Here is a 26,852-nt window from a genome sequence, read left to right as displayed (position 1 = left end):
ACTCCAAAATCCACAAGACCAGCGTCAGTGACTGACCATTTGGGTTGGTGCCAGCTGCATTTTGAAAAAGCTTAAAATCAAATCAAAGTGTATTGTTACCGCAGGTGCAGAAAAATGCTTGTGTTTCTAGCTGCAACAGTAACAGATCTGTGTTGGTCTCTCCTCTGTCTTTTCCCCAGCCTCCCCGGCACAGGAAGCCATGGCCATCATCAGAGAGGTGCGAGACGTGGCGGTGAGGGCCGGAGAGTCGGCCATGTTTGAGTGTCACATGACCGGGCCTCTGGATGTGGAAGTAGACTGGCTGTCCAATGGGAAACTGGTTCAGCCGGCACTGCTCAACTGCAAGATGACCTTTAACGGGAAGAGGTGGGTAGGACTAGACCAAGGCTCTCCAACCCTGCTATCGTTCCAACACTAATCTAGCGCACCTGATTCTAATAAGTAGCTAGTTGATAAGCTGCATCAGGTTTGTTACAACTGGGGTTGGAGTGAAACCCTACAGGGGGGTAGCTCTCCAGGAACAGGGTTGGAGTGAAACCCTACAGGAGGGTAGCTCTCCAGGAACAGGGTTGGAGTGAAACCCTACAGGAGGGAAGCTCTCCAGGAACAGGGTTGGAGTGAAACCCTACAGGAGGGTAGCTCTCCAGGAACAGGGTTGGAGTGAAACCCTACAGGAGGGTAGCTCTCCAGGAACAGGGTTGGAGTGAAGCCCTACAGGAGGGTAACTCTCCAGGAACAGAATTGGAGTGAAACCCTACAGGAGGGTAGCTCTCCAGGAACAGGGTTGGAGTGAAACCCTACAGGAGGGTAGCTCTCCAGGAACAGGGTTGGAGTGAAACCCTACAGGAGGGTAACTCTCCAGGAACAGGGTTGGAGTGCCCTGGCCTAGACACTATGAAAGGGAAAGGTGCCTCAATGCTTTTAAGTGAATTCCTTGCCTTTCCCTTGATTGAATGGGTGAGAGCGATAGAGGGTGTGCCTCAAATCTTTGAAGTGATTTCCTTTCCATGCCCCTTTCTCCTTCATCCACTCTGATCTGAGTAGATTGGATGGTTTGTCAGAGCAGTATGGAAGGGGCCTTCAAAATTCAATTTCTGATACAACAACATTTCATCCATAAGCAAACTGTGAATGGACATTCACTTTTTCTAATGAAGGAAACAGCCCAGACAAGTGGATATGAGGCAGTGTTAGCTCATGGAGCGTGTAATAAGCTCCAGGCAGCTGACAGAGGGGATTTCTATTACAGGTGCCGGCTGCTGTTAAACTCACTACATGAAGACGACAGTGGAACCTACACCTGCAAGCTGAGCACTGCCAAAGGTAAATGACAACTCCAGAAAAAAAACTTCCTTGCCAAATAATGGGTTTATACGGCAGTAATGAATTGCTGCTGTTGTAAGTAATGTAATGATACAGCCACACTATTTGGCAAGAACGAAAAATGATGATCACACAATTTCAACCAATGAGTTAAATAATTTTTTAAATAATTTGTAAATCACTTATTGTCTATAAACTACTTATAAACCATTAATGCAATTGCTGGTGATTTTCCTTCCTGTTCCAGAGGAGTTGACCTCCAGTGCCCACCTAAAGGTCACTCCCTCCAGGGAGCCCCTGTTCACCCGCAAGCTGGACATCCTGGAGGTCATAGAGGGTCGCACCGCCCGTTTTGACTGCAAGGTCAGCGGGTCCCCACCTCCCATCGTTACCTGGAACCATTTCGGTAAGTATCTCTCTTAGAATGTACTGTATTTCCTATTGGTACAGAATGGACAGCAAATTGGTAATGTAGGCTAGTATGGCTCGTAATGTCTCTTTGTTACCCCATTGGTTGACTCTTTATGAATCTACCATATTGTGTTTATCTCCATCCAGAGAACCCGGTGGAGGAGAGTGAGAATGTGCTTCTCCTGCAGGAAGGAGGCCGTTACTCATTGGTCATCACCCACGTCAGCAGCGACACGGAGGGCTTCTACACAGCCGTCGCTAAGAACGCACGCGGAAAGGCGGAGTGCACAGCCGAACTCTACATGCAGGAACCGCGGCCCGCTATCTCTTCTCACATGTATGGGGGAAACCATATACGTGGGGTGATCCCACTAGTCTGAAGTGGCTTCTTCTCCTCATCTCAGTGATCTAAAAACAAATAATAGGCGTGTTTCATTGTCTTCTCTTCTGTATTTCCCTTTCCTTCTGTCTCTCATTCTATTTGCTTCCTTCTTCTCTCCAGGGCAAAGCTGGAGAAGATGCCTTCCATCGCTGAGGAGCCGGAGGTTCTGGAGAGCGAGGTGGAGCAGGAGCAGAGGACCATGCCTGACTTCGTCAAGCCCCTGGCTGACCTGGAGATGATCGAGGGGAAGGAGGCGGTGCTAAAGTGTAAGGTGGCGGGCCTGCCCTACCCCACCATCGCCTGGTACCACAACGGCAAGAAGATACACAGCACAGACGACAGGAAGATGACCCAGCGTAAGGAAGCAATCTCTCTCTATTTCTCTCTCTCTCTCTCTCTCTCGTTCGCTCTCACTCTTATTCTTTCTATCCCTCCTCTACTTGCGTCATCTCTCTCTCTCCCTCCTCTACATTAGTCATCTCTCTCTCTCCCTCATCTACATTAGTCATCTCTCTCTCCCTCATCTACCTGCGTCATCTCTCTCTCTCTCTCCCTCCTCTACATTAGTTATCTCTCTCTCTCTCCCTCATCTACCTGGGTCATCTCTCTCTCTCTCCCTCCTCTACCTGCGTCATCTCTCTCTCTCTTCCTCCTCCAGACAGGGATGTCCACAGTCTGGTCATCCGCTGTGTGTGTCACGGCCACGGGGGCGTCTACAAGAGTGTCATCTCCAACAAAGTGGGGAAGGCAGCCTGCTACGCACACCTCTACATCACAGGTATGGATGGGAACCATCCACCAGCAATCACAGCAACAGGTGGTCCAACCAAAAAAGCCCCGAGAATCATTGTGCCAACTGATTACAGTATGGGTGTGTTGGTACATTTGTATTTTCCTTTGGTAGATATTGTTCCTGATCCCCCCGATGGTCCTCCAGTGGTAGAGTCCATAACAGGGAAGACCATAACACTCAGCTGGAAGAAACCAAAGAGGCTTGACTCTTCCATAGGTATGCCTCAATATAACTGAGAGTCACAGGGACCTGGATTCAAGTCCCTTTCAGGCTACTCTACCCTCCAAATTCGCTACACTACTACAGTAACCCTCATGGTTGTACTTCCAGATGGCAGTTCTTTGATGTATGCAGTGCAACAGCAGCCTTTGGGTTCCATCCAGTGGAGCATCATAGCCTCCAACCTGAGAGAGACCACCTACACAGTCACCGGTCTCTCCAAGGGAGTCCGCTACGCCTTCAGGGTCCTAGCGGCCACCGCCAAGCTCCTCAGCAAACCCTCCCCCTCCACTGACCTGGTGCAGCTCATGGATAGAGGTGCTTATATAAGCTCCAAGTCTCTACAGTTATGTTGGAGGGTCAAAGGTTAAATGGATTTATGTAAACACTTACATAGTGCAAAAGCAATGTCACCAAACACATTGCAGCAGGTGTACAAAAATATTATAATTACATGGTCCTTCGAGCCGATATGTAGCCGGATATATAGGATCTACTATTGTGAGAGTATGATCGTCTGTCAACACATCAGAGACGATGGTTTGATCCCCTGATCATTTGACCTTTGATCCCTATCAGGTCCCTATCTGAGGAAAGCTCCCATCATCCTGGACAAGCCTGACGTTGTGTACGTGGTGGAGAACCAGTCCGTGAGCATCACCCTCACCCTTAACCACATTAATGCTGTGGTCACCTGGAAGAGGAGGGGAGTGGTTTTGCTCAACAAGCCAGGGATGTTTGAGATGAGCATGCCAGACGACGACCAACACACCCTAAAGATCCAGAGGGTGAAGAGCACTGACACCGGTCAGCTGGTCTGTACAGCCAACAACCAGTTTGGCAGCGACCTCTGTACCATCCTACTGGCCATGGCAGGTGAGTTTGGGGTCAAAGTTCACCGCTATGTGCAGATCTAGAATCAGCTAACAGCCCAGGTGCTTACTGTAACTATGACGAGGTAAAAAGCCAAACTGACCCCAAACTCTCTATCCTCCTTTTCTCCCAACAGTGCGTCCTAAATTTGAGTCCATCATGGAGGACTTGGAAATACATGTAGGAGAGACATCTCGCTTTGCTGTGGTTGTCGAGGGACAACCCGATCCTGATATTCTGTGGTACAAGGTATGATAAGAGTCAATGGATGGATATCATATCATTAACCACATAAACTTATTCTGCAGTGATTAAGCAGGTTGTTGGATGATTAACTCCTTTGTGGTTCCAGGAAAACCAACCTACCAACCATGATAGTTGATCAAGTGGAATTGATTGTGGTTATCTGTTCTGTGGTTCCAGGATGACACTCTGCTGTCGGAGAGCAGTCACTTCACCTTTGTGTACGATGATACGGAGTGTTCCCTGGTGGTGCTGAACGCCCGGCCTGAGGACTCAGGGGTGTACACCTGCACCGCCAAGAACCTGGCTGGGCAAGTCTCCTGCAAGGCTGAACTCACTGTCCACAAAGGTCAGGACCATAGTCTATATAGTCTGAAATGTATAAGGATATATACAGATATTGGAATAAGTCTGGAAAACATCTACAAGAATGATACTTTGTGCTTACATAACTGATGAATTATTGTTGATTAACACACCCTTACGGTAAGGTATTAAAGACACACTCTTGTTGAAAAGTGCTTTTTCTGCACACTGAATATTGTTAACACAGATGTCACAGTCCCAAGTGTAATGGCAGTCTAGCTCTTCCTCCTCCTCGGACGAGGAGAGGAGAGAAGGATCGGAGGACCAATGTGCAGCGTGGTAATTTTCCATGAATTTAATAAACACAAAGACAAGATACTGACAAACTAATACAAAACAACAAACGACCGTGAAGCTACAAACGAAAGTGCAATACACAAGCTACTAACGTTAGACATAGACACAATACAAAATAACAAACGAACTAACCGTCACAGTCCTGTGTGGCACAAACACTGACACAGGAAACAACCACCCACACTCCCCAACACAAAACAAGCCACCTATATATGATTCTCAATCAGGGACAACGATTGACAGCTGTCTCTGATTGAGAACCATATTAGGCTGAACACAGAAACAGACGAACTAGACACACAACATAGAATTCCCACCCAGCTCACGTCCTGACCAACACTAAACAAGCAAAACACATAAGAACTCTGGTCAGGACGTTACAGTACCCCCCCCCCCCCCCCCCCCGAGGTGCGGACTCCGAACGCACCCCTAAAACTCAAGGGGAGGGTCTGGGTGGGCATCTGTCCGCGGTGGCGGCTCCGGCGGTGGACGAGGACACCACTCCACCACTGTCTTTGTCCCCCTCCTTAGCGTCCTTTGAGTGGCGACCCTCGCCCACGACCTTGGCCTAAGAATCCTCCCCAAGGCCCCCACATGATTTAGGAGGTAGCTCAGGACAGAGAGGTAGCTCAGGACAGAGAGGTAGCTCAGGACAGAGAGGTAGCTCAGGACAGAGGGGCAACTCCGGACAGAGAGGCAGCTCAGGACGAATGGCAGCTCCGGACTGAATGGCAGCTCCGGACTGAATGGCAGCTCCGGACTGAATGGCAGCTCCGGACTGAGGGGCAGCTCATGACTGAGGGGCAGCTCATGACTGTAGGGCAGCTCATGACTGTAGGGCAGCTCATGACTGTAGGGCAGCTCATGACTGTAGGGCAGCTCATGACTGGAAGGCAGCTCATGACTGGAGGGCAGCTCATGACTGGAAGGCAGCTCATGACTGGAGGGCAGCTCATGACTGGAGGGCAGCTCATGACTGTAGGACAGCTCATGACTGTAGGGCAGCTCATGACTGTAGGGCAGCTCATGACTGTAGGGCAGCTCATGACTGGAAGGCCGCTCATGACTGGAAGGCAGCTCATGACTGGAGGGCAGCTCATGACTGGAGGGCAGCTCATGACTGGAAGGCAGCTCCTGACTGGCTGGCGGCTCTGGCAGCTCCTGACTGGCTGGCGGCTCTGGCAGCTCCTGACTGGCTGGCGGCTCTGGCGGCTCCTGACTGGCTGGCGGCTCTGGCGGCTCCTGACTGGCTGGCGGCTCTGGCGGCTCCTGACTGGCTGGCGGCTCTGGCGGCTCCTGACTGGCTGGCAGCTCTGGCGGCTCCTGACTGGCTGGCGGCTCTGGCGGCTCCTGACTGACGGACGGCTCTAGCGGCTCCTGACTGGCGGACGGCTCTAATGGCTCGGGACAGACGGGCGGCTCTGAAGGCTCGTGGCAGACGGATGGCTCAGATGGCGCTGGGCAGACGGATGGCTCAGATGGCGCTGGGCAGACGGATGGCTCAGATGGCGCTGGGCAGACGGATGGCTCAGATGGCGCTGGGCAGACGGATGGCTCAGATGGCGCTGGGCAGACGGATGGCTCAGATGGCGCTGGGCAGACGGATGGCTCAGATGGCGCTGGGCAGACGGATGGCTCAGATGGCGCTGGGCAGACGGATGGCTCAGACGGCGCTGGGCAGACGGGCAGTGCAGGCGGCGTTGGACAGACGACCGACTCTGACCTGCTGAGGCGCACAGTAGGCCTGGTGCGTGGTGCCGGAACTGGTGGTACCGGACTGGAGACACGCACCTCAAGGCTAGTGCGGGGAGCAGGAACAGGGCACACTGGACTCTCGAAGCGCACTATAGGCCTGGTGCGTGGTGCCGGAACTGGTGGTACCGGACTGAGGGCACGCACCCCAGGGCGAGTGCGGGGAGAAGGAACAGTGCATACAGGGCTCTGGAGACGCACAGGAGGCTTGGTGCGTGGTGCCGGAACTGGTGGTACCGGGCTGGAGACACGCACCATAGGGCTAGTGCGTGGAGGAAGAACAGGGCTCTGGAGACGCACAGGAAGCCTGGTGCGTGGTGTTGGCACTGGTGGTACTGGGCTGGGGCGGGAAGGTGGCGCCGGATATACCGGACCGTGCAGGCGTACTGGCTCCCTTGAGCACCGAGCCTGCCCAACCTTACCTGGTTGAATGCTCCCCGTAGCCCGTCCAGTGCGGGGAGGTGGAATAACCCGCACTGGGCTGTGTTGGCGAACCGGGGACACCATACGTAAGGCTGGTGCCATGTACACCGGCCCGAGGAGACGTACTGGAGGCCAGATATGTTGAGCCGGCTTCATGGCACTTGGCTCAATGCTCAATCTAGCCCGGCCAGTGCGGGGAGGTGGAATAACCCGCACTGGGCTATGCACACGTACAGGAGACACCGTGCGCTCTTCCGCATAACACGGTGTCTGCCCGTACTCCCGCTCTGCCTTCGCCACACTACCCTTTAGCCCCCCCCCCCCAAGAAATTTTTGGGGTTTCTTCACGGGCTTCCAGCCACGCTTCCGTGCTGCCTCCTCATACCACCGCTCCTGGGCTTTAGCTGCCTCCATCTCTTCCCGAGAGCGGCGATATTCTCCAATGTGAGCCCAGTGTCCTTTACCCTCCAGAATTTCCTTCCATGTCCAGGATTCCTGTGTAGTGGGCCGCTGCTGCTCGTACTCACGCTGCTTGGTCCGAGTTTGGTGGGTGGTTCTGTAACGGCAGTCTAGCTCTTCCTCCTCCTCGGACGAGGAGAGGAGAGAAGGATCGGAGGACCAATGTGCAGTGTGGTAATTTTCCATGAATTTAATAAACACAAAGACACTGACAAACTAATACAAAACAACAAACGACCGTGAAGCTACAAACGAAAGTGCAATACACAAGCTACTAACGTTAGACATAGACACGATACAAAATAACAAACGAACTAACCGTCACAGTCCTGTGTGGCACAAACACTGACACAGGAAACAACCACCCACAATCCCCAACACAAAACAAGCCACCTATATATGATTCTCAATCAGGGACAACGATTGACAGCTGTCTCTGATTGAGAACCATATTAGGCTGAACACAGAAACAGATGAACTAGACACACAACATAGAATTCCCACCCAGCTCACGTCCTGACCAACACTAAACAAGCAAAACACATAAGAACTCTGGTCAGGACGTTACACCAAGGCTTTTCCTATTATTTGTTGTTGCCAGAAATGGCAGTTTTAGTTGGATTGCATCTGTTTGTCCTTGTAATATCTCAGCCAAAGCTTGTTGTAATCGAGAGTTAAATAACCAAATATGCTCCATATGGGTTGGACCACAAGGTGTCTGAGACTATTAAACCATCTGTCAGCCCACACACACACACACACACACACACACACACACACACACACACACACACACAGACAGACAGTCAGACAGACAGACAGACAGACAGACAGACAGACAGACAGACAGACAGACAGACAGACAGACAGACAGACAGACAGACAGACAGACAGACAGACAGACAGACAGAGACAGACAGAGACAGACAGACAGACACAAACCCACATTAACCTTGCCCCCTGTACCAACCCTCTGCCTGCAGTCAGGAAGGAGGTGGTGGAGCCCATGGAGGATGAGGGGTCCATTTTGAGGAAGATGCGGAGGCTGACTGATTACTACGATGTACACAAGGAGATAGGACGGTGAGTCATGGACCAGGCAATCACCAACAACATCCGCTGAGCCAGGCTATCTCTTCTGTATTTAAAGGCTCTGCGAGTGGTAGCTACTATCTGTATTAAATTGCACTGTGAACGGTGGCCACAAAGGTCAGTAGGGGGAATTCCACCACACCAAACAACAACCTGACTGCATAATGATAGCAGACAGAAATAGAGGAGAGGTGAGTCACCCGTCAATAGAGGAACACATCACAAAGGCTATTTGTTTTTGTTTTTCTCTGGTAGAGCTTGGCTTGACTCACCAGAAGTTGAACAATAACAAGGTGTCACGCACGGTTTAATACTCATGTCCCTTTACTTTCTCAACTAGGACTTTTGGTTTCTCAGAACTCAACCCCATTGAAAGATTTGGTCATTCTCCTAGAGTTATTGCAATGATATCATCATTGTGCAACTGTTTTCCAGTGGGGCGTTCTCCTATGTGAAGAGGGTGTCTGAGAAGAAGGGGAAGGTGGAGTATGCGGCCAAGTTCGTGTCTGCGAGGGCCAAGAGGAAGGCCTTGGCCCTGAGAGAGATGAACCTTCTGTCAGAGCTGAACCACGAGAAAATGCTCTACTTCCATGACGCCTTTGAGAAGAAGAACATGGTTGTCATCATCACTGAGCTGTATCCTTTCACTGACTGATTCTTTGATTCATTTCAGTTGTCAGAAAATCCATAACATGATGACCTAACCGGTTCTGCGCATGCGTCCGCGTGCGCCATCGTGCGCCATCATGCGCATGTTGATTTTGTTGATTATTCCAACCAGACGCTTTCACGACACGCAGGTTAAAATACCAACTGTGAACCAACTATATTCATTTGGGGAGATGTCAAAACACATTAAACATTCATGGACATTTAGCTAATTTGTTGCTAGCTAATTTGTCCTGGGCGATAAACCAAAGACAGTACAGTATTCAGATAGGCTAAAACTGCTTTTCCAATAGAAATCCCTGATCACACTTGTAGGCGATGTCATGGTGACGTTGGCTAGCAAAGCTCATGCATAGAAACAGGTCATTGGGTCTCGCGCCGGACTGTGAATGTGCAGGCCGTTAAATCAAAGGCATTCCTTCGATATAAAGTTGTTTTTGTCAGTTTGTCACTTTGACAATATTGGAAAAATAGCATGTTCAACTCCTTAAGACATTGGCTCCAATCTAGGTTGTGCCTTTAGATTTTGAGAATAATTTTTCACTTCTCAAACACCAAACCCCGGTCTAGTCTGTTGGGTCTGTTTCACAAGTGTTCCCGTAAGTCTTGCGATGTAACGCCTCTGGGTTTAGAAAACATTGGTTTATTTTACCTGAAATGCTTATGGTCCTTTTTTTCTGGATCTTTGTAGAATTTTGACCCATTTTGAGTCACTCAAAATCGTGTGTTCTCTACTCCAACAATTAATCCACAGATAAAGAGGAAACCTAGTTAGTTTTTACTTCGTTTTCTTTGATTCATCTCTCCTCGTTCATTCTTCTTCTTCTTCTGTGGATTTTATATGGCGGTTGGCATTACCACCACTAACTTGACTGGAGTGTGGACCCCGTTCATCTTTCAATCACCCATGTGGGTATATGCTTGTAAAAACCAATGAGTAGTATGGAGAGGCGGGACTTGCAGCTCGTCACGCGTCTAAAATAAAACTATTTTAGTGCCTGGATACACAGACGTGGGCGGTCTGGTCAGCATGTAAGAAGCCATATTACAAGAGATGAACATTTTGAATGTAACATATCCTCTGACACAGTATTGTATTGGTTGCAACAAGGTTCTTTCCCTGTTAATCTAACATATCTCATCTATGTATGTTGCATCAAAAACTAAAGCCATCAATGTACTCAATTTAGCCCAGATTTCAACCAAAAACCAACATCGTGGTTCCTAGAATTGTTTGTTTTCAAATTATATTCATTTTTGTTTACAGCTAGATCCAATATGGATCAAAATATGGCATTGATCCAAAGTCTTTGCATAAAAACCTCTCCATGAACACACCAGAGCCAAGAGCCTTCTTCCCACCTTAGCCTTCTTCCCACCTTCTTCCCACTGCGTGGATGAGAGAGAACTGCTGCATAACATTCATCTCAATGTCCTCTCCCCTGGAGGCATGACTGAACCGAAGCGCTACTTTCTCCTGACTCATCACAGATTGGTTTCATTACCAGGAGACGCCATGTGTGGGAGTTTGGTTCATTTATTATAAAAAATGTCATTTGCCTCCCACTTGGACTATAGTGATAAGGTTATCACCATAGACTTATATAGACATTGCATCATTGTATCTGTCTCATGATGGCGCCTGTGAGAGCATGTGCAACGCCATTGAGGCCATCTCCATTTTGAAGTAGTCCACCTTCTACTACTTCTACGAGTTGGTGAACAAACTGAAAGGGTGCATAGTGCCACCTGTACTGTGTTGTTTGCTCACGAGTATAATTCATTGGCTGATCCCTTCTGATGACACAAATGTAATCATGTGATCCTTCCTTAACCCATAGGAAGTCCCACCCAGTTGATTACTTCAAAATTGTGAGTCCTCAATGGCGCTGCCCATGCTAAAATAGGATTTTGGGCACAAGAGTCCTCTATCTATCTCTATGGTTATTACATACTATACCTCTATTCTCCTTAACTGCTGTGTGAAGATGCCATGAGGAACTTCTGGACCGACTGACCAAGAAGACTACTGTCATGGAGTCCGAGGTTTGCCTTGGCCTGTTGGCCTTATGTTTGAGTGTGCTTTGGATTGCATGGAAAAATCAGCCAAGAACGACTCAATTATCTTTATCTAAAAGATAGTGAAATTCAGTTAAATCTTATTTTATTTTTTATATTTTTTATATGTTGAGCGTACAAGAATGTAGAAAACAGAAAGTAGAATGTAGATTATAGAATATATCATGTAGAATGTAGAATATAGAATGTAGACTGTGGATTATAAAATGTAGAATATAGAATATATACTGAACAAAAATATGAACGCAATATGTGACAATTTCAACAATTTTACTGAGTTACAGTTCATATAAGGAAATCAGTCAATCAAAAATAAATAAATTAGGCCCTAATCTATGGATTTCATAGGCCCACTCACTTGGGAGCCAGGCCCACCCACTGGGGAGCCAGGCTCAGTCAAACAGATATAGTTTTCCCCCCACTAAATGGCTTTATTACAGACAGAAATACTCCTCAGTTTCATCAGCTGTCCGGGTGGCTGGTCTCAGACAATCCCGCAGGTGAAGAAGCAGATGTGGAGGTCCTGGGCTAGCGTGGTTACACTTAGTCTGCGGTTGTGAGGCCAGTTGGACGTACTGCCAAATTCTCTAAAACGACGTTGGAGGCGACTTATGGTAGAGAAATGAACATTAAATTCTCTGTCAAAAGCTCTGTTGGACATTCCTGCAGTCAGCATGCCAATTGCACGCTCCCTCAAAACATGAGACATCTGTGGCGTTGTGTAACAAAACTGCACATTTTAGAGTGGCTTTTATTGTCCGCGGTACAAGGTGCACCTGTGTAATGATCATGCTGTTTAATCAGCTTCTTGATATGCCACACCTGTCAGGTGGATGGATTATCTTGGCAAAGGAGAAATGCTCACTAACAGGGATGTAAACAAATATGTGCACAACATTTGAGAGAAATATGCTTTTTGTGGGTACGGAAGATTTCTGGGATGTTTTATTTCAGCTCATGAAACATGGGACCAACACTTTACATGTTGTGTTTATATTTTTGTTCAGTGTAGAATGTAGAATATAGAATGTAGAATGTAGAATATAGAATACAGAATATAGAATGTAGAATATAGAATGTCAAATGTGGTAAAGGACATATTCTGTGCTGCAGATCCGGTCCAGTATTCAGCAGGTGCTTGAAGGGGTCAGCTACCTTCACCAGAAAGACATTGCTCATCTTGACATCAAGGTACATCAGATTCCCACTGTGCAAGGGACAAATACAGTACTTTAATCACAAGCTATTATACAGTGCATTCGGAAAGTACTCAGACCCCTCGACTTTTTCCACATTTTGTTATATTACAGCCTTATTCTAAAATGTATTTAAAAAAATGTGCCCCTCATCAATCTACACACAATACCCCATAATGATGAATCAAAAACAGGTTTCTAGACATTTTTGCAAATGTACTAAATATTAAAAACCTTGGCAGCGATTACAGCCTTGAGTCTTCTTGGGTATGACGCTACAAGATACAAACTTGGCACAACTGTATTTGGGGAGTTTCTCCCAGTCCTTTCTGCAGATCCTCTCTAGGTCTGCCAGGTTGGATGGGGAGGGTTGATGCACAGCTACTTGCAGGTCTCTCCAGAGATGTTCGATCGGTTCAAGTCCGGGCTCTGGCTGGGCCACTCAAGGACATTCAGAGACTTGTCCTGAAGCCACTCCTGCGTTGTCTTGGCTGTGTGCTTAGGGTGGTTGTCCTGTTGGAAGGTGAACCTTTTCTCCAGTCTGAGGTTGTGAGCGCTCTGGAGCAGGTTTTCATCAAGGATTTCTCTGTACTTTGCTCCGTTCATCTTTGCCTCAATTCTGACTAGTCTCCCAGTCCATGCCACTGAAAAACATCCCCACAGCATGTTGCTGACACCACCATGCTTCACTGTAGGGATGGTGCCAGGTTCCTCCAGATGTGACGCTTGGCATTCAAGCCAAAGAGTTAAATTTTGGTTTCATCAGACCAGAAAATCTGTTTCTCATGGCCTGAGAGTCTTTAGGTGCCTTTTGGCAAACTTCAAGCGGGCTGTCATGTGCCTTTTACTGAGGAGTGGCTTCCGTCTGGCCACTCTACCATAAAGGTCGGATTAGTGGAGTGCTGCAGAGATGGGAAAACCTTTCTGTCACAACCATCTCCATAGAGGAACTCTAGAGCTCTGTCAGAGTGACCATTGGGTTCTTTGTCACCTCCCTTACCAAGGCCCTTCTCCCCCGATTGCTCAGTTTGGCCGGGCGGCCAGCTCTAGGAGGAGTCTTGGTGGTTCCAAACTTCTTCCATTTAAGAATGATGGAGGCCACTGTGTTCTTGGGGACCTTCGATGCTGCAGACATTTTTTAGTACCCTTCCCCAGATCTGTGGCTGGACACAATCCTGTGTCGAAGCTCTATGGACCTGAGCTTAATTTCGAGTCTCATAGCAAAGGGTCTGAATACTTCTGTAAATAAGGTATTTCTGATTTTTACAAATTCTAAAAGCCTTTTTTTGCTTTGTCATTATGGAGTATTGTGTGTAGATTGCAGATTTTTTTTAAATTAAATTCATTTTAGAATAAGGCTGTAATGTAACAAAATGTGGAAAAAGTCAAGGGGTCTGAATACTTTCCGAAGGCACTGTATAACAGATACTTTTGCAATTATCAACTTACTTAATATAACAAGGAAAGAATATTTCAAACCCCAGAATACATACTACTCAGATACCAATGTACTTTCCTCACTCAAAACATGTACACTAAAATGAATAAGATTACACAAATCAAGTCATAGTTTTACATAGATCAAATAACAGAGGATGGTCTCTAATGTACATTTTATTTGTATTTTAGAATATTAGCATGAAAATCTGTTGCCAATTGGACGGAAACCTAGCTGATGTTCTTAATAATTCCCTGTTTTTCTCCAACCCACCCAGCCTGAGAACATCCTCATGGCAGGCCGACACAGTGACAAGATCCGCATCTGTGACTTTGGCAATGCCGTCAAGCTGGAGACCAATGAAGCCCACTACTGCAAATACGGCACTCCGGAATTTGTTGCCCCGGAGATCGTTAACCAAACGCCGGTCTCCAAGGCAACAGACATCTGGTGAGCACCTGGTCGTGGGAGGGGGCTGGAGACTCCTTTAATCTATTTCCTGATTAATCATGATTTTATCGCTCTCTCCCTCTCTCCTTCATCTTGCCCTCTGAAAGTAATTCCTCTCCCTCTCTCTGTTCACAGGCCTATTGGGGTTATCACTTACCTATGGTGAGTGGTTAAGGTTCTGGTTGGACTAAGAACATGATAAATGTGTCTGGTTGAGATATTCTTAGAATTCAATACACCTTTTGCATTACATTTCTGTCAATCTTGAAATGTAATTTCTCGTCACACTCTTTAACCTCAGTAAGCAAAACACCAATGCATATCACCTGCATATTGTTTGCATATTGCCACAGGCTTCAGTTGACCCACTTAAAATGGATTTGACAGCTAGTAAACAGTCTCAGTAAAAGACATAAAATATTTCCCTTCTAGCCTGACTGGTGTGTCTCCTTTTGCTGGGGAGAACGACAGATGCACCGTCCTCAACATCAGGAACCAAAATGTGGCTTTTGAGGAGAGTATGTTTGCTGACCTCTGTAGAGAGGCCAAGGGATTCGTCATCAAACTGCTGGTGGCTGACAGACTGTGAGTGTTATTGATGATAATGCCTTGGTATAAATGGATTGTAATGAATTCCCTTATATTTGGAATACAAACAATTTCAACACAAAATAAGAACAGAAAATAAGTGTTTGGGACTTAGTGTTTAATTCGTCACCATGTGATGTTTTACTCTCAGGAGGCCTAACGCTACAGAGAGCCTTCGCCACCCCTGGTTCAAGACTTCATTAAAAGACAAGAGCATCAACACAGCGATCCTAAAGCAGGTCTTATCTCGAAGACGTTGGCAGGTAAGGCATTAATTATTTAGTAGTACATTGATTAATGCACTTCAATGAATCTCTCTAAGTACCTTCCAAATTACTCCTTTAACACGTCCCTTTTTCCCTATCTCTACCCAGCGTTCCCTCATCAGCTACAAATCCAAGATGGTGATGCGCTCCATCCCTGAGCTTCTCAACGACTCGTCCAACCACATCTCCATCGCTGTGGCCCGTCACCTCAAAGAGGGATCGCCCCCACCCTCCTCATCCTCTGACTCGGACGAAGATGTGGACGAACTCCCCTTCATCCCCATGCCTCTATCTATGGTCTTCTCCGGCTCTAGGGTCTCCCTCAACGAGATACCAGGTGACGAGGACGTCACAGGACCACCTTCCAGGTCCAATGGGACAGTGGAAGGGGCGTGGTTAACCCGGCACAGGGAACAGCCCATAGAGGAGGTGGTGTCCAAAAAGGAGGCCAAGGAATTAGGAGGAAGCAGAGGAACGAGAAAAAGGGTAACAACCGAGGAAGATGGTGGGTCTTCAGAAGAGGAGAAGACTGCAGTGAAAACAAAGAGAGTCCCCCTGAAGAAGGGCTCGAGTGTGGAGGAGGATGACACTCCGACGAAGTCCCGGAGAGCGACGATGAGGAGGGGCAGTTCAGCTGACTCGGCTCTGCTTCTCCACATTGAGCCAGAGGAGGGGGCTGTGGAGGAGGGCAAGGAAGACAGCGGCAAAAAAAGCCTTAAAAAGGCAGTTTCCATGGAGCTACCAAATCGGAGCCCCAGCCCTGGGGCGGCTAAGATGAGCCAGGAGGACTATGCCCTCAAACTGGAACTGATGAGACAGAGGCTGCTGAGGGGAGGCAACAGCAAAAGCGGCCTGCGAGGTCCTCTGCTGGAGACCCTTGGAATGGACAACGAGAGGCGAACCTCGTCCCTGGACCGAAACTTAAGGAGATCCAGGGTGGGGGCGCCAGAGCGGTCGCTGGCCAGAGCAGCCTCTACCGAAAGTACAGTGGAGGACACATCCAAAACCAAAATGTTCCAGAAGAGTTCCTCTTTCAGTCAGGGAGACTCGGAGCCCATGCCCCTACACCGGCAGTTTGGAGCCCCCTTAGAGATCCCCACTAGCACATCTAGCCAGAGCACTGAGAGGAGAGACAGTGCTGAAAGGACCCAGAGCATTGAGAGGAATGCACAGGGGAAAGACCTCCAGGAGGCCACTTCCATATCAGCAATTACGGAGCAGACCAGGCTGGATTCCAGACCTTACTCTCATGGGCCCTCCTCCATACAGCCCACACCAGTCAAAGAGGACCAAGGAGCGAGGGAAGAGAAAGAGCCAGTGGAGAAGAAGAAGAGCAAGTCTGAGGAGACTTCTGAAAGAGATGAAGAGATGGAGAGAAGGACCAAAGCACAGGAGAGGGTTGATAGACACGAGTCGAAGAGGGAGATTTCCCAGGGCAGGTCTCCTACTGTGTTAGCTCCTGTGATCGTCATAGAGGAGGAGAATACTGAGGAAGATGAACAGAAAGAAAAGCAGGAGATAGAGTTAAAGAAAGAAGAGGTGAAAGCAAAAGGTTATGATTCTTCAGGGGTTATGCCTACAGAAAAAACGTCTGCGTATGCCAATGTGATGCAAACTATTGTAGTACCATCTGGAAAACCTGACAGCAGCCGGAGATCTCAATCAACACCTAGCCCCACATTTCCTGAACACCCTGCCGTCTTTGCCAAGGTGGCCACCGAACGCCCAACAAGCCCAACCATCTCGACTAGCTCGTCTACGGTCCCAGACCGCCCCACCACCCCACGCCAACCTACCACGCCACTCAGAACAGATATCAAGGACATCGACTCAGAGGAAGTCTTTGAATCCAGGTTCAAGAAGCGTGAGTCATCCCTTACCCGTGGGCTCCGGAGACTTACCAGGACCAAATCAGAAGAGAAGTCCCCGACCCTTCCCCGTAAGACAGGCGAGGGTGAGGAGGTATACCGGCCGGGGCGTCTGGGGGCGCCGCTGGAGATGGTGCCCCAAGGATTGCAGGAGAAGTCCAAGTCCGTCCAGGACTTGAGGGAGGTGGAGAGAGACACAGGGTCCCTGGGCATCATTGGACGGTTCTCCATGCGCACCAAGAGGACCCCGTCCATAGATAAAAAGGAGGAGAAGTCAAAGGAGACTGAGCCTGCGGCCAGTAAGCGCAGGGTGTGCTGGGCCATAGGCCGCAGTAAGAGTCTGGACACGACAGAGCTGGACAATATAGAGGCTCGGAGAGAGCAGGAGGCGAGAGAACGCAAAAAGATGGAGGAGTCGTCTGTCTTCGCCATGCGGCGGAAGTTCGAGAGCAAAGTAGCGGGTATCTCAGCCAGTTTGAGGAGCAAGTCAGAGGAAAGGAAGGAGGAGAAAGAGGCCAAGCGACGCGTGGAGGAAGAGAAAAGTCGTAAAGATGCAGAAGAAAAGGATTTTAAGAAGGTCAGCGATTCCCCCGTCTTGGCGATGAGGAAGAAGTTTGAGAACAAGGTGGCAGGAATTTCTGGGAAAGTCCGAAGCCAGTCAGAGGATAGGAAAGAGATGAAGGAAGAGAAGCCAGAGGGAAGGAAAACTCCACTGTTTTCCCATCATCGACATTCCCAGTCCGAGGGAAGAGGTCTCAAAGAGATGGGGATCCCAGAGAATCAGCTAGCCAAACAGACAAACAAAGAATCCAAAGTGTCCAAGGAATCCATTGGGTCTGCATCAAGCCTTCATTCCGAAAAGTCAAAAAGTCAAAAGTCGCTCAGTAAGTAATATGTATCTTGTTATATTATGCTGGCTAAGATGGCATTGGCAATTTCCATCAAATATCAATCAAATGTATTTATAAAGCTCTTTTTACATCAGTCCTCTTCTGGCTGTGCAGGGTGTAGATTATACAATCTCAGAAAAAAGGATTCCCAAAGGTTTCTTCAGCTGTCCCCATAGAAGCCTTTGAAGAACCCTTTTTGGTTCCAATTAGAACTCTTTTGAGTTTCATGTAAAACCCTCTCAGGAAAGGGTTCTACCTGGAACCAAAAAGGGTTCTTCAAAGGCTTCTCCTATGGGGACAACCGAAGAACCCTTTTAGGTTCTAGATAGCAATTTCTTTTCTAAAAGTGTAAGAGTACATGGCTATTAAGGCCAGATCGTTCTTCAACATGTTCAAACGTTCAAAGATCACCAGCAGGGTCAAATAATAATCACAGTGGTTATAGAGGGTGCAACAGGTCAGCACCTCAGGAGTAAATGTCAGTTGGCTTTTCATAGCCAAGCATTCAGAGGTCGAGACAGCAGGTGGTGGGAGAGAGAGAGGGTCAAAATAGCAGGTCCTGGATCAGCAGCACAACCAGGTGGACTGGGGACGGGGACAGCCAGGAGTCATCAGGCCAGGTAGTTCTGAGGCATGGTCCTAGGTCTCAGGTCCTACGGGAGGGGAGAGTGAGTGAGTGAGTGAGTGAGTGAGTGAGTGAGTGAGTGAGTGAGTGAGTGAGTGAGTGAGTGAGTGAGTGAGTGAGTGAGTGAGTGAGTGAGTGAGTGAGTGAGGAATTAGAGAGAGTACACCTAAGATCAAAGGGCACCCGATAAGACAGGAGAATTACACCAGATAGGACAGCCTGACACTATCCCCCAGGCACATAGACTATTGCAGCATAGATACTGGAGATATTAGCTCACCTCCTCAGGTTTGTCTGTCTCAGCTGTTTGCCATTATGTCTTGTTCTCCACAGCTCCAGAGACTGACAGGCGGTCGCGGTGGGACAGGTGGGGTCTGGGCAGGAGCAGGAAGGATAAGACCCCCTCTCAGACTGACCTCCCCTCAGCCAAGGGTGAGGGGTCATCAGGCAGCCTGCAGTACTCCCGCACTTCCTCTAGTACTGTCTGCTAAATTCGGCAACCAGTTGCCTTTATGTTGAATGTGCATACAGAGTTGGAGTTTGGCAATGAAATAGAAAAGCTGCACACTGCTTTTACGTTCTAAGTTCATGCTCAGTGTTCATGTTCAATATTATTATTAAGCCACACCCTTGTTTTTCCCAGATTTCCCTCCTGTGTTCCACATCAAGCTGAGGGACCACGTCTTATTGGAGGGTGACCCTGTCACTCTTAGCTGCCTCCCGGCTGGCAGCCCCCACCCACAAATCAGCTGGACAAAAGGTAAGAACTCATAGAGCTGACAGACACAACACTCTTTGCAACAGCGCTGTCTAACAAAGCATTACCGTAGGAGCTGCTGCTGAAACGTTGGTTGTTGCCTTTGAAGGGATGATATATTGTCATAACCCATCATACTTACATGGTGCCCTGTGTGAGCACGACTTCCTAAACTTGTGTTGATGTTAGAGATTGCTCATTATTTCCATAAAGTTTCTCATCGAATACTAGATAAACACCTTTTGAAATAGGACTGTAAAATAAGACATTACTTTACAGGATGCCACTGTAATTATTATTGTTGATGGGTTTGATTGTCCACAGATAAGAAACCACTGGAGATGGACGACAGGATGAACCTGATCTCCTGTCCAGACGGCAGGCAGCTCGTTACCATCATGAAGACCAGCAGGAGGGACGCAGGGCTCTATGAGTGTGTGGCCAGTAACCCCTTAGCCAGCGTCACCAGCTCCTGCACACTGTCCCTGGCCTGTGAGTAACATGTTATCTACAAGAAAATGTTATTATCAACGATAATCCCGTCATTTAGATTTGTGGGGAAACAGGAAAATACCAATTTTTTTAACCGTTATCTTCATGTGATATTCTAATATCCTGGACAAATCTATTGGATTTGAATTGCATACAAAACCTTTAGTGTAAACATGACATTTACACTGAATCGAGAAAGGGGTATTTGCCCTTCATTCTAAGCAAAAACATTTATTATGAATCTTTACGATGTGATGAACCTTGAAAGGTTTAGGTAATAGGATTTGTATTCGAGTGTGAATGAAATGCATATTAATGACATGGGCATAAATATTAATGTAGTTTACGGCTGATTAAACTAATGGCTTTTTGCCTTGAATTTACAACCTCTTTATAATTATTCCAAGAGGAGAGTTCTGCTTATTACAAATAGAAAGATGCGCTCCCAGGCTGTAATCCAATGTGTTAGAATCAAATAATCAACTGTCACTCAGACAGTCCATCTAGCTACTACAGTTTCCGGATCTTAATTTGACCCAGTTTTTCACAACAGGAAAAGAATCCTGCAGCAACAGGAAATGTGAATTATTATGTGGATTATAATTAATATTATTTCTTTGTAGGGGTTGATACATTTTTCGTTAAGGCAAATAAAGTCTGACATTTTAAAGTGGAAATTACAAACTATAGAAGTCTTTTTTTTTTGTTCCTGCAACAACAGGATGATCAAATTATGATTTGGCATCTGTTGGTTCTTGTCCAGACAGCAGGCTATAAATAACAATATCAATAAAGATGTCAAATAGCCATCAGCAAAGCGACAGAACTAGGTGACTCCAGACACTTGATGGCCTCTCTCTCTTATTCAGGTGTCAGACTCAATGCGCCACATTTCAGTTCGATTTTCACAGCTTCAAATTGAATTGCTCTGGGAACACTGTCTGGGCGTCTGCATTGCTAATCCCGTCTGCTGATGCTATCTGTCTCCATTTGCCATCAATCTGTTGGGTGAGAGATTCCCCAGACTGCTCATCTTGTCTGAGGTCTGAGGCCTTGGCTCGATCAGTCTCAGCAGTGGGCAGCCTTCATTAAAATGCATCATCATATCAGGGTGAAAAGCTATTAGTGCTGTGTACAGTTTGCTTTAAAAAAATGCTCAAACCCATCTCTCTGTCCTCTGTGGTTTCTCCTCTTTCCATCGGCTATCTCCATACTTCCACTCTGTGACACCCCACCCCATCCAAACTCTCCCCTTCTCCAAACCTCCCCCTCTGTGACACCCCACCCCATCCAAACTCTCCCCTTCTCCAAACCTCCCCCTCTGTGACACCCTAACCCATCAAAATATGTGACAATAAAACTTTTTTTACTCAAACTTCCCCCTCCACCATACCCAACATCTCCCTCTAACTTCCTATTGCTCCTAACCCTTCATCTCCCCTCTACCCCAACTTCATCTCCCCTCTACCCCACTGTCATCTCCCCTCCACCCCACTGTCATCTCCCCTCCACCCCACCTTCATCTCCCCTCCACCCCACCTTCATCTCCCCTCTACCCCACCTTCATCTCCCCTCCACCCCACCTTCATCTCCCCTCCACCCCACCTTCATCTCCCCTCTACCCCACCTTCATCTCCCCTCCACCCCACCTTCATCTCCCCTCCACCCCACCTTCATCTCCCCTCCACCCCACCTTCATCTCCCCTCCACCCCACCTTCATCTCCCCTCTACCCCACCTTCATCTCCCCTCTACCCCACCTTCATCTCCCCTCCACCCCACCTTCATCTCCCCTCTACCCCACCTTCATCTCCCCTCTACCCCACTGTCATCTCCCCTCCACCCCTCCTTCATCTCCCCTCCACCCCACCTTCATCTCCCCTCCACCCCACCTTCATCTCCCCTCTACCCCAACTTCATCTCCCATCCACCCCAACTTCATCTCCCCTCCACCCCACCTTCATCTCCCCTCCACCCCACTGTCATCTCCCCTCTACCCCACCTTCATCTCCCCTCCACCCCACCTTCATCTCCCATCCACCCCACCTTCATCTCCCATCCACCCCAACTTCATCTCCCCTCCACCCCACCTTCATCTCCCCTCCACCCCACTGTCATCTCCCCTCTACCCCACCTTCATCTCCCCTCCACCCCACCTTCATCTCCCATCCACCCCACCTTCATCTCCCATCCACCCCAACTTCATCTCCCCTCCACCCCACCTTCATCTCCCCTCCACCCCACTGTCATCTCCCCTCTACCCCACCTTCATCTCCCCTCCACCCCACTGTCATCTCCCCTCCACCCCACTGTCATCTCCCCTCCACCCCACTGTCATCTCCCCTCTACCCCACCTTCATCTCCCCTCCACCCCACCTTCATCTCCCATCCACCCCAACTTCATCTCCCATCCACCCCACCTTCATCTCCCCTCCACCCCACTGTCATCTCCCCTCCACCCCACTGTCATCTCCCCTCCACCCCACTGTCATCTCCCCTCTACCCCACCTTCATCTCCCCTCCACCCCACCTTCATCTCCCATCCACCCACCTTCATCTCCCCTCCACCCCACTGTCATCTCCCCTCTACCCCACCTTCATCTCCCATCCACCCCACTGTCATCTCCCCTCTACCCCACCTTCATCTCCCCTCCACCCCACCTTCATCTCCCCTCCACCCCACTGTCATCTCCCCTCCACCCCACATTCATCTCCCCTCCACCCCACTGTCATCTCCCCTCTACCCCACCTTCATCTCCCCTCCACCCCACCTTCATCTCCCCTCTACCCCACCTTCATCTCCCCTCCACCCCACCTTCATCTCCCCTCCACCCCACTGTCATCTCCCCTCCACCCCACATTCATCTCCCCTCCACCCCACTGTCATCTCCCCTCTACCCCACCTTCATCTCCCCTCCACCCCACCTTCATCTCCCCTCTACCCCAACTTCATCTCCCATCCACCCCAACTTCATCTCCCCTCTACCCCTCCTTCATCTCCCCTCTACCCCTCCTTCATCTCCCCTCTACCCCTCCTTATCTCCCCTCTACCCCTCCTTTATCTCCCCTCCACCCCTCCTTTATCTCCCCTCCACCCCTCCTTCATCTCCCCTCTACCCCTCCTTTATCTCCCCTCTACCCCTCCTTTATCTCCCCTCCACCCCTCCTTCATCTCCCCTCTACCCCTCCTTCATCTCCCCTCTACCCCTCCTTATCTCCCCTCTACCCCTCCTTTATCTCCCCTCCACCCCTCCTTCATCTCCCCTCTACCCCTCCTTTATCTCCCCTCTACCCCAACTTCATCTCCCCTCTACCCCTCCTTATCTCCCCTCTACCCCTCCTTTATCTCCCCTCTAACCCAACTTCATCTCCCCTCTACCCCACCTTCATCTCCCATCCACCCCACCTTCATCTCCCATCCACCCCAACTTCATCTCCCCTCCACCCCACCTTCATCTCCCCTCTACCCCACCTTCATCTCCCCTCCACCCCACCTTCATCTCCCATCCACCCCAACTTCATCTCCCATCCACCCCACCTTCATCTCCCCTCCACCCCACTGTCATCTCCCCTCCACCCCACTGTCATCTCCCCTCCACCCCACTGTCATCTCCCCTCTACCCCACCTTCATCTCCCCTCCACCCCACCTTCATCTCCCATCCACCCACCTTCATCTCCCCTCCACCCCACTGTCATCTCCCCTCTACCCCACCTTCATCTCCCATCCACCCCACTGTCATCTCCCCTCCACCCCACCTTCATCTCCCCTCCACCCCACTGTCATCTCCCCTCCACCCCACATTCATCTCCCCTCCACCCCACTGTCATCTCCCCTCTACCCCACCTTCATCTCCCCTCCACCCCACCTTCATCTCCCCTCTACCCCAACTTCATCTCCCATCCACCCCAACTTCATCTCCCCTCTACCCCTCCTTCATCTCCCCTCTACCCCTCCTTCATCTCCCCTCTACCCCTCCTTATCTCCCCTCTACCCCTCCTTTATCTCCCCTCCACCCCTCCTTTATCTCCCCTCCACCCCTCCTTCATCTCCCCTCTACCCCTCCTTTATCTCCCCTCTACCCCTCCTTTATCTCCCCTCCACCCCTCCTTCATCTCCCCTCTACCCCTCCTTCATCTCCCCTCTACCCCTCCTTATCTCCCCTCTACCCCTCCTTTATCTCCCCTCCACCCCTCCTTCATCTCCCCTCTACCCCTCCTTTATCTCCCCTCTACCCCAACTTCATCTCCCCTCTACCCCTCCTTATCTCCCCTCTACCCCTCCTTTATCTCCCCTCTAACCCAACTTCATCTCCCCTCTACCCCACCTTCATCTCCCCTCTACCCCTCCTTTATCTCCCCTCTACCCCACCTTCATCTCCCCTCTACCCCACCTTTATCTCCCCTCTACCCCTCCTTTATCTCCCCTCTACCCCACCTTCATCTCCCCTCTACCCCTCCTTCATCTCCCCTCTACCCCTCCTTCATCTCCCCTCCACCCCACCTTCATCTCCCCTCTACCCCTCCTTCATCTCCCCTCTACCCCTCCTTCATCTCCCCTCTACCCCTCCTTTATCTCCCCTCCACCCCTCCTTCATCTCCCCTCTACCTCTCCTTTATCTCCCCTCTACCTCTCCTTTATCTCCCCTCTACCCCTCCTTTATCTCCCCTCTACCCCACCTTCATCTCCCCTCTACCCCTCCTTATCTCCCCTCTACCCCTCCTTTATCTCCCCTCCACCCCTCCTTCATCTCCCCTCTACCCCTCCTTTATCTCCCCTCCACCCCTCCTTCATCTCCCCTCTACCCCTCCTTTATCTCCCCTCTACCCCTCCTTTATCTCCCCTCTACCCCTCCTTCATCTCCCCTCCACCCCACCCTCCTCCCCTCTGTCACCCCCTCCAGGTGTCCCCAAAAGGCCAGGCACCCCGGAGGTTCCCCAGACATACAACAACACAGCCCTGGTGCTATGGAAACCAGCCGACACCAAGCCCCCCTGTAGCTACTCTCTGGAGAGGAAGACAGAAGGTGGGTTGACATTCATCTCCTAGCCTGGAGCCCAAATTGATGTCACGAATGACACTGAGATTATCAATTTGGATTCCAGGCTAGTCATCTCCATGAACTGAAGCCAAATATTAATTTTTGATTTATTTTACAGCCCGCTTCACCCAAATGTATTATCCTTATTGACGGTTGGATAGGAAACACCTTTGGCTGTCACTTTAAACACTACTGTGCAGTGAATAACTCAAACACTGGGCAAATGCTCACAGTACAAACTGGCCACATAGACTGATAATGAGCTCTATTTCATCATGCTTTATAAGTCATTATGGTCTCATAATACGGTGAATCATTGTAGAGCCTACATCGTTAGGATTGTATCAAAGTGGGAATGACATGAATGTTAATATGATTTCAGGACTGATTGAATTGGATGGCTTCATACCTTGTATTACCACACAGTTATTGCCAGGCTGGGCTTTGGATGATTGTTGTTGTCTGTGTTTGTTCATTGGATTGTGCCCCACTATCTCCTCATTACCATGTGAATGTTCTTTTGTTATTCTGTTATTCCTCTGTATCAGTTGTGACTATGACAGATAATTATGGCTCCACACCACCTTAGTGTACAACTGATATTGTAAACATAACCTTCATCTGTTTCATCATCAACATGAAACACTATCTCCACCTTGTGTGGATTATAAGTACTGCAACAAATGACAGTGGTGTGTAAAGTCAAAGTGACGCATATAATTTGGGTATTTGACCATATTGATATAACGTAACGCAATTGGCAATCATATAAATGAAGCATTCTTTTCTTTCTCCTTTCAGGTGATGCCAACTGGCTGATCATAGCGACTGGAGTGGCTGACTGTTACTACAACGTGACAGACCTGCCACCAGGGGGCGCCTTTAGGTTCAGAGTGGCCTGCGTCAACAAGGCTGGACAGGGACCCTACAGCAACACATCGGACAAAGTCAGCCTGGACTCAACAGGTGCTGAAACACACCTTTTGGACAGGGGGTTCAAATTCTGTAAATTGTGTTAAATTGGATCAAAAGAGGTGGTAAAGAAAGTTCTGCCGTTTTTTTTGTATTGTTGCATATTTGTTTCACAAAATGGTTATGATAATATGATATTGAAGAGAGATGTGTTTGCTTTGCAGTAGGCGTGTCCTCTCCAGCGGTGGCCATTGTGAAGACAATCTCCTCACCTCCCCCCCACCCTGCCCCAGCCGCTACCACCTTAGTGACTGTTATCCCAAAGGTCAAACCAGCAGTAATGCAACCTCCTGGTAAAACGGTGTCCACTGTCTCTCCCTCTTCACCCTCCCTTACACAGACCTCTCTAACCTCCCCTGCGCCCTTCCCTGCTCCCACCGCAGCTCTCTCTCCCTCTAAACCTTCGGCCCCCTCCAGCCCTGCCATCACAACCCCTCCAACTGAACCCCTGGCGGTCACCCCTACCACCCCTCCAACTCTCCCCTCCCCGCCTGTAGTCAAACCTCCTCCCTTCGTCCTCCCCAAACCCCAGAGTCCTGTCAACGTGGTCCCACCCATGACCCAAACCCCGCCCATCTCTCCCCCTCTCCCTCTCGTTACACCTCCTTCCACCCCCACCAAGCCCGTCATGGCATCCGTTCCTACCTACGCCCCTGCCCGTATGGCCCCCAGCCCCCTCCCGGCCCCCTCTTTCTCCCCCCAAGTGCTCCAGGTCAGCAGTCTGAGCCCAATAGGGGAGGGGAGGGGCACCCCTGTTCGAGGGACCCCCAGGGACCGCACCACACTCAAGCCGGGTGAGACAGCTCTACGACAGGGAGTCCCACAGAAGCCCTACACCTTCCTGGATGAGAAAGCCAGGTGACAGATGTTAGAGATGTGGTCAATATTTC

General features: G+C 49.3%; 1 protein-coding gene across 1 annotated transcript in view; it reads left to right on the top strand.

The window, feature by feature from the left end:
- LOC120050837 (striated muscle preferentially expressed protein kinase-like) overlaps nt 1-26,852 on the top strand; it is a 63,853-nt gene that overhangs the window by 33,525 nt on the left and 3,476 nt on the right. Inside the window, exons 11-39 of the mRNA XM_038997366.1 lie at nt 180-366; nt 1,250-1,323; nt 1,571-1,729; nt 1,882-2,071; nt 2,237-2,472; nt 2,775-2,894; nt 3,021-3,125; nt 3,240-3,446; nt 3,708-4,004; nt 4,138-4,250; nt 4,425-4,593; nt 5,518-5,531; nt 8,533-8,624; nt 9,069-9,269; nt 11,291-11,348; nt 12,495-12,572; nt 14,293-14,465; nt 14,601-14,627; nt 14,898-15,050; nt 15,205-15,316; nt 15,428-15,667; nt 15,767-18,056; nt 19,036-19,134; nt 19,346-19,462; nt 19,784-19,951; nt 24,853-24,975; nt 25,792-25,956; nt 26,211-26,239; nt 26,303-26,820. Coding sequence (XP_038853294.1) covers nt 180-366; nt 1,250-1,323; nt 1,571-1,729; nt 1,882-2,071; nt 2,237-2,472; nt 2,775-2,894; nt 3,021-3,125; nt 3,240-3,446; nt 3,708-4,004; nt 4,138-4,250; nt 4,425-4,593; nt 5,518-5,531; nt 8,533-8,624; nt 9,069-9,269; nt 11,291-11,348; nt 12,495-12,572; nt 14,293-14,465; nt 14,601-14,627; nt 14,898-15,050; nt 15,205-15,316; nt 15,428-15,667; nt 15,767-18,056; nt 19,036-19,134; nt 19,346-19,462; nt 19,784-19,951; nt 24,853-24,975; nt 25,792-25,956; nt 26,211-26,239; nt 26,303-26,820 — 6,514 coding nt within the window. The remainder of the gene's footprint in view (nt 1-179; nt 367-1,249; nt 1,324-1,570; nt 1,730-1,881; nt 2,072-2,236; nt 2,473-2,774; nt 2,895-3,020; nt 3,126-3,239; nt 3,447-3,707; nt 4,005-4,137; nt 4,251-4,424; nt 4,594-5,517; nt 5,532-8,532; nt 8,625-9,068; nt 9,270-11,290; nt 11,349-12,494; nt 12,573-14,292; nt 14,466-14,600; nt 14,628-14,897; nt 15,051-15,204; nt 15,317-15,427; nt 15,668-15,766; nt 18,057-19,035; nt 19,135-19,345; nt 19,463-19,783; nt 19,952-24,852; nt 24,976-25,791; nt 25,957-26,210; nt 26,240-26,302; nt 26,821-26,852) is intronic.

This window comes from Salvelinus namaycush, chromosome 7, assembly GCF_016432855.1.
Source record: "Salvelinus namaycush isolate Seneca chromosome 7, SaNama_1.0, whole genome shotgun sequence".
Taxonomy (NCBI): domain Eukaryota; kingdom Metazoa; phylum Chordata; class Actinopteri; order Salmoniformes; family Salmonidae; genus Salvelinus; species Salvelinus namaycush.
The sequence above is the reverse complement of the archived record's forward strand: the minus strand, read 5'-3'. Positions and strand labels throughout refer to the sequence as shown.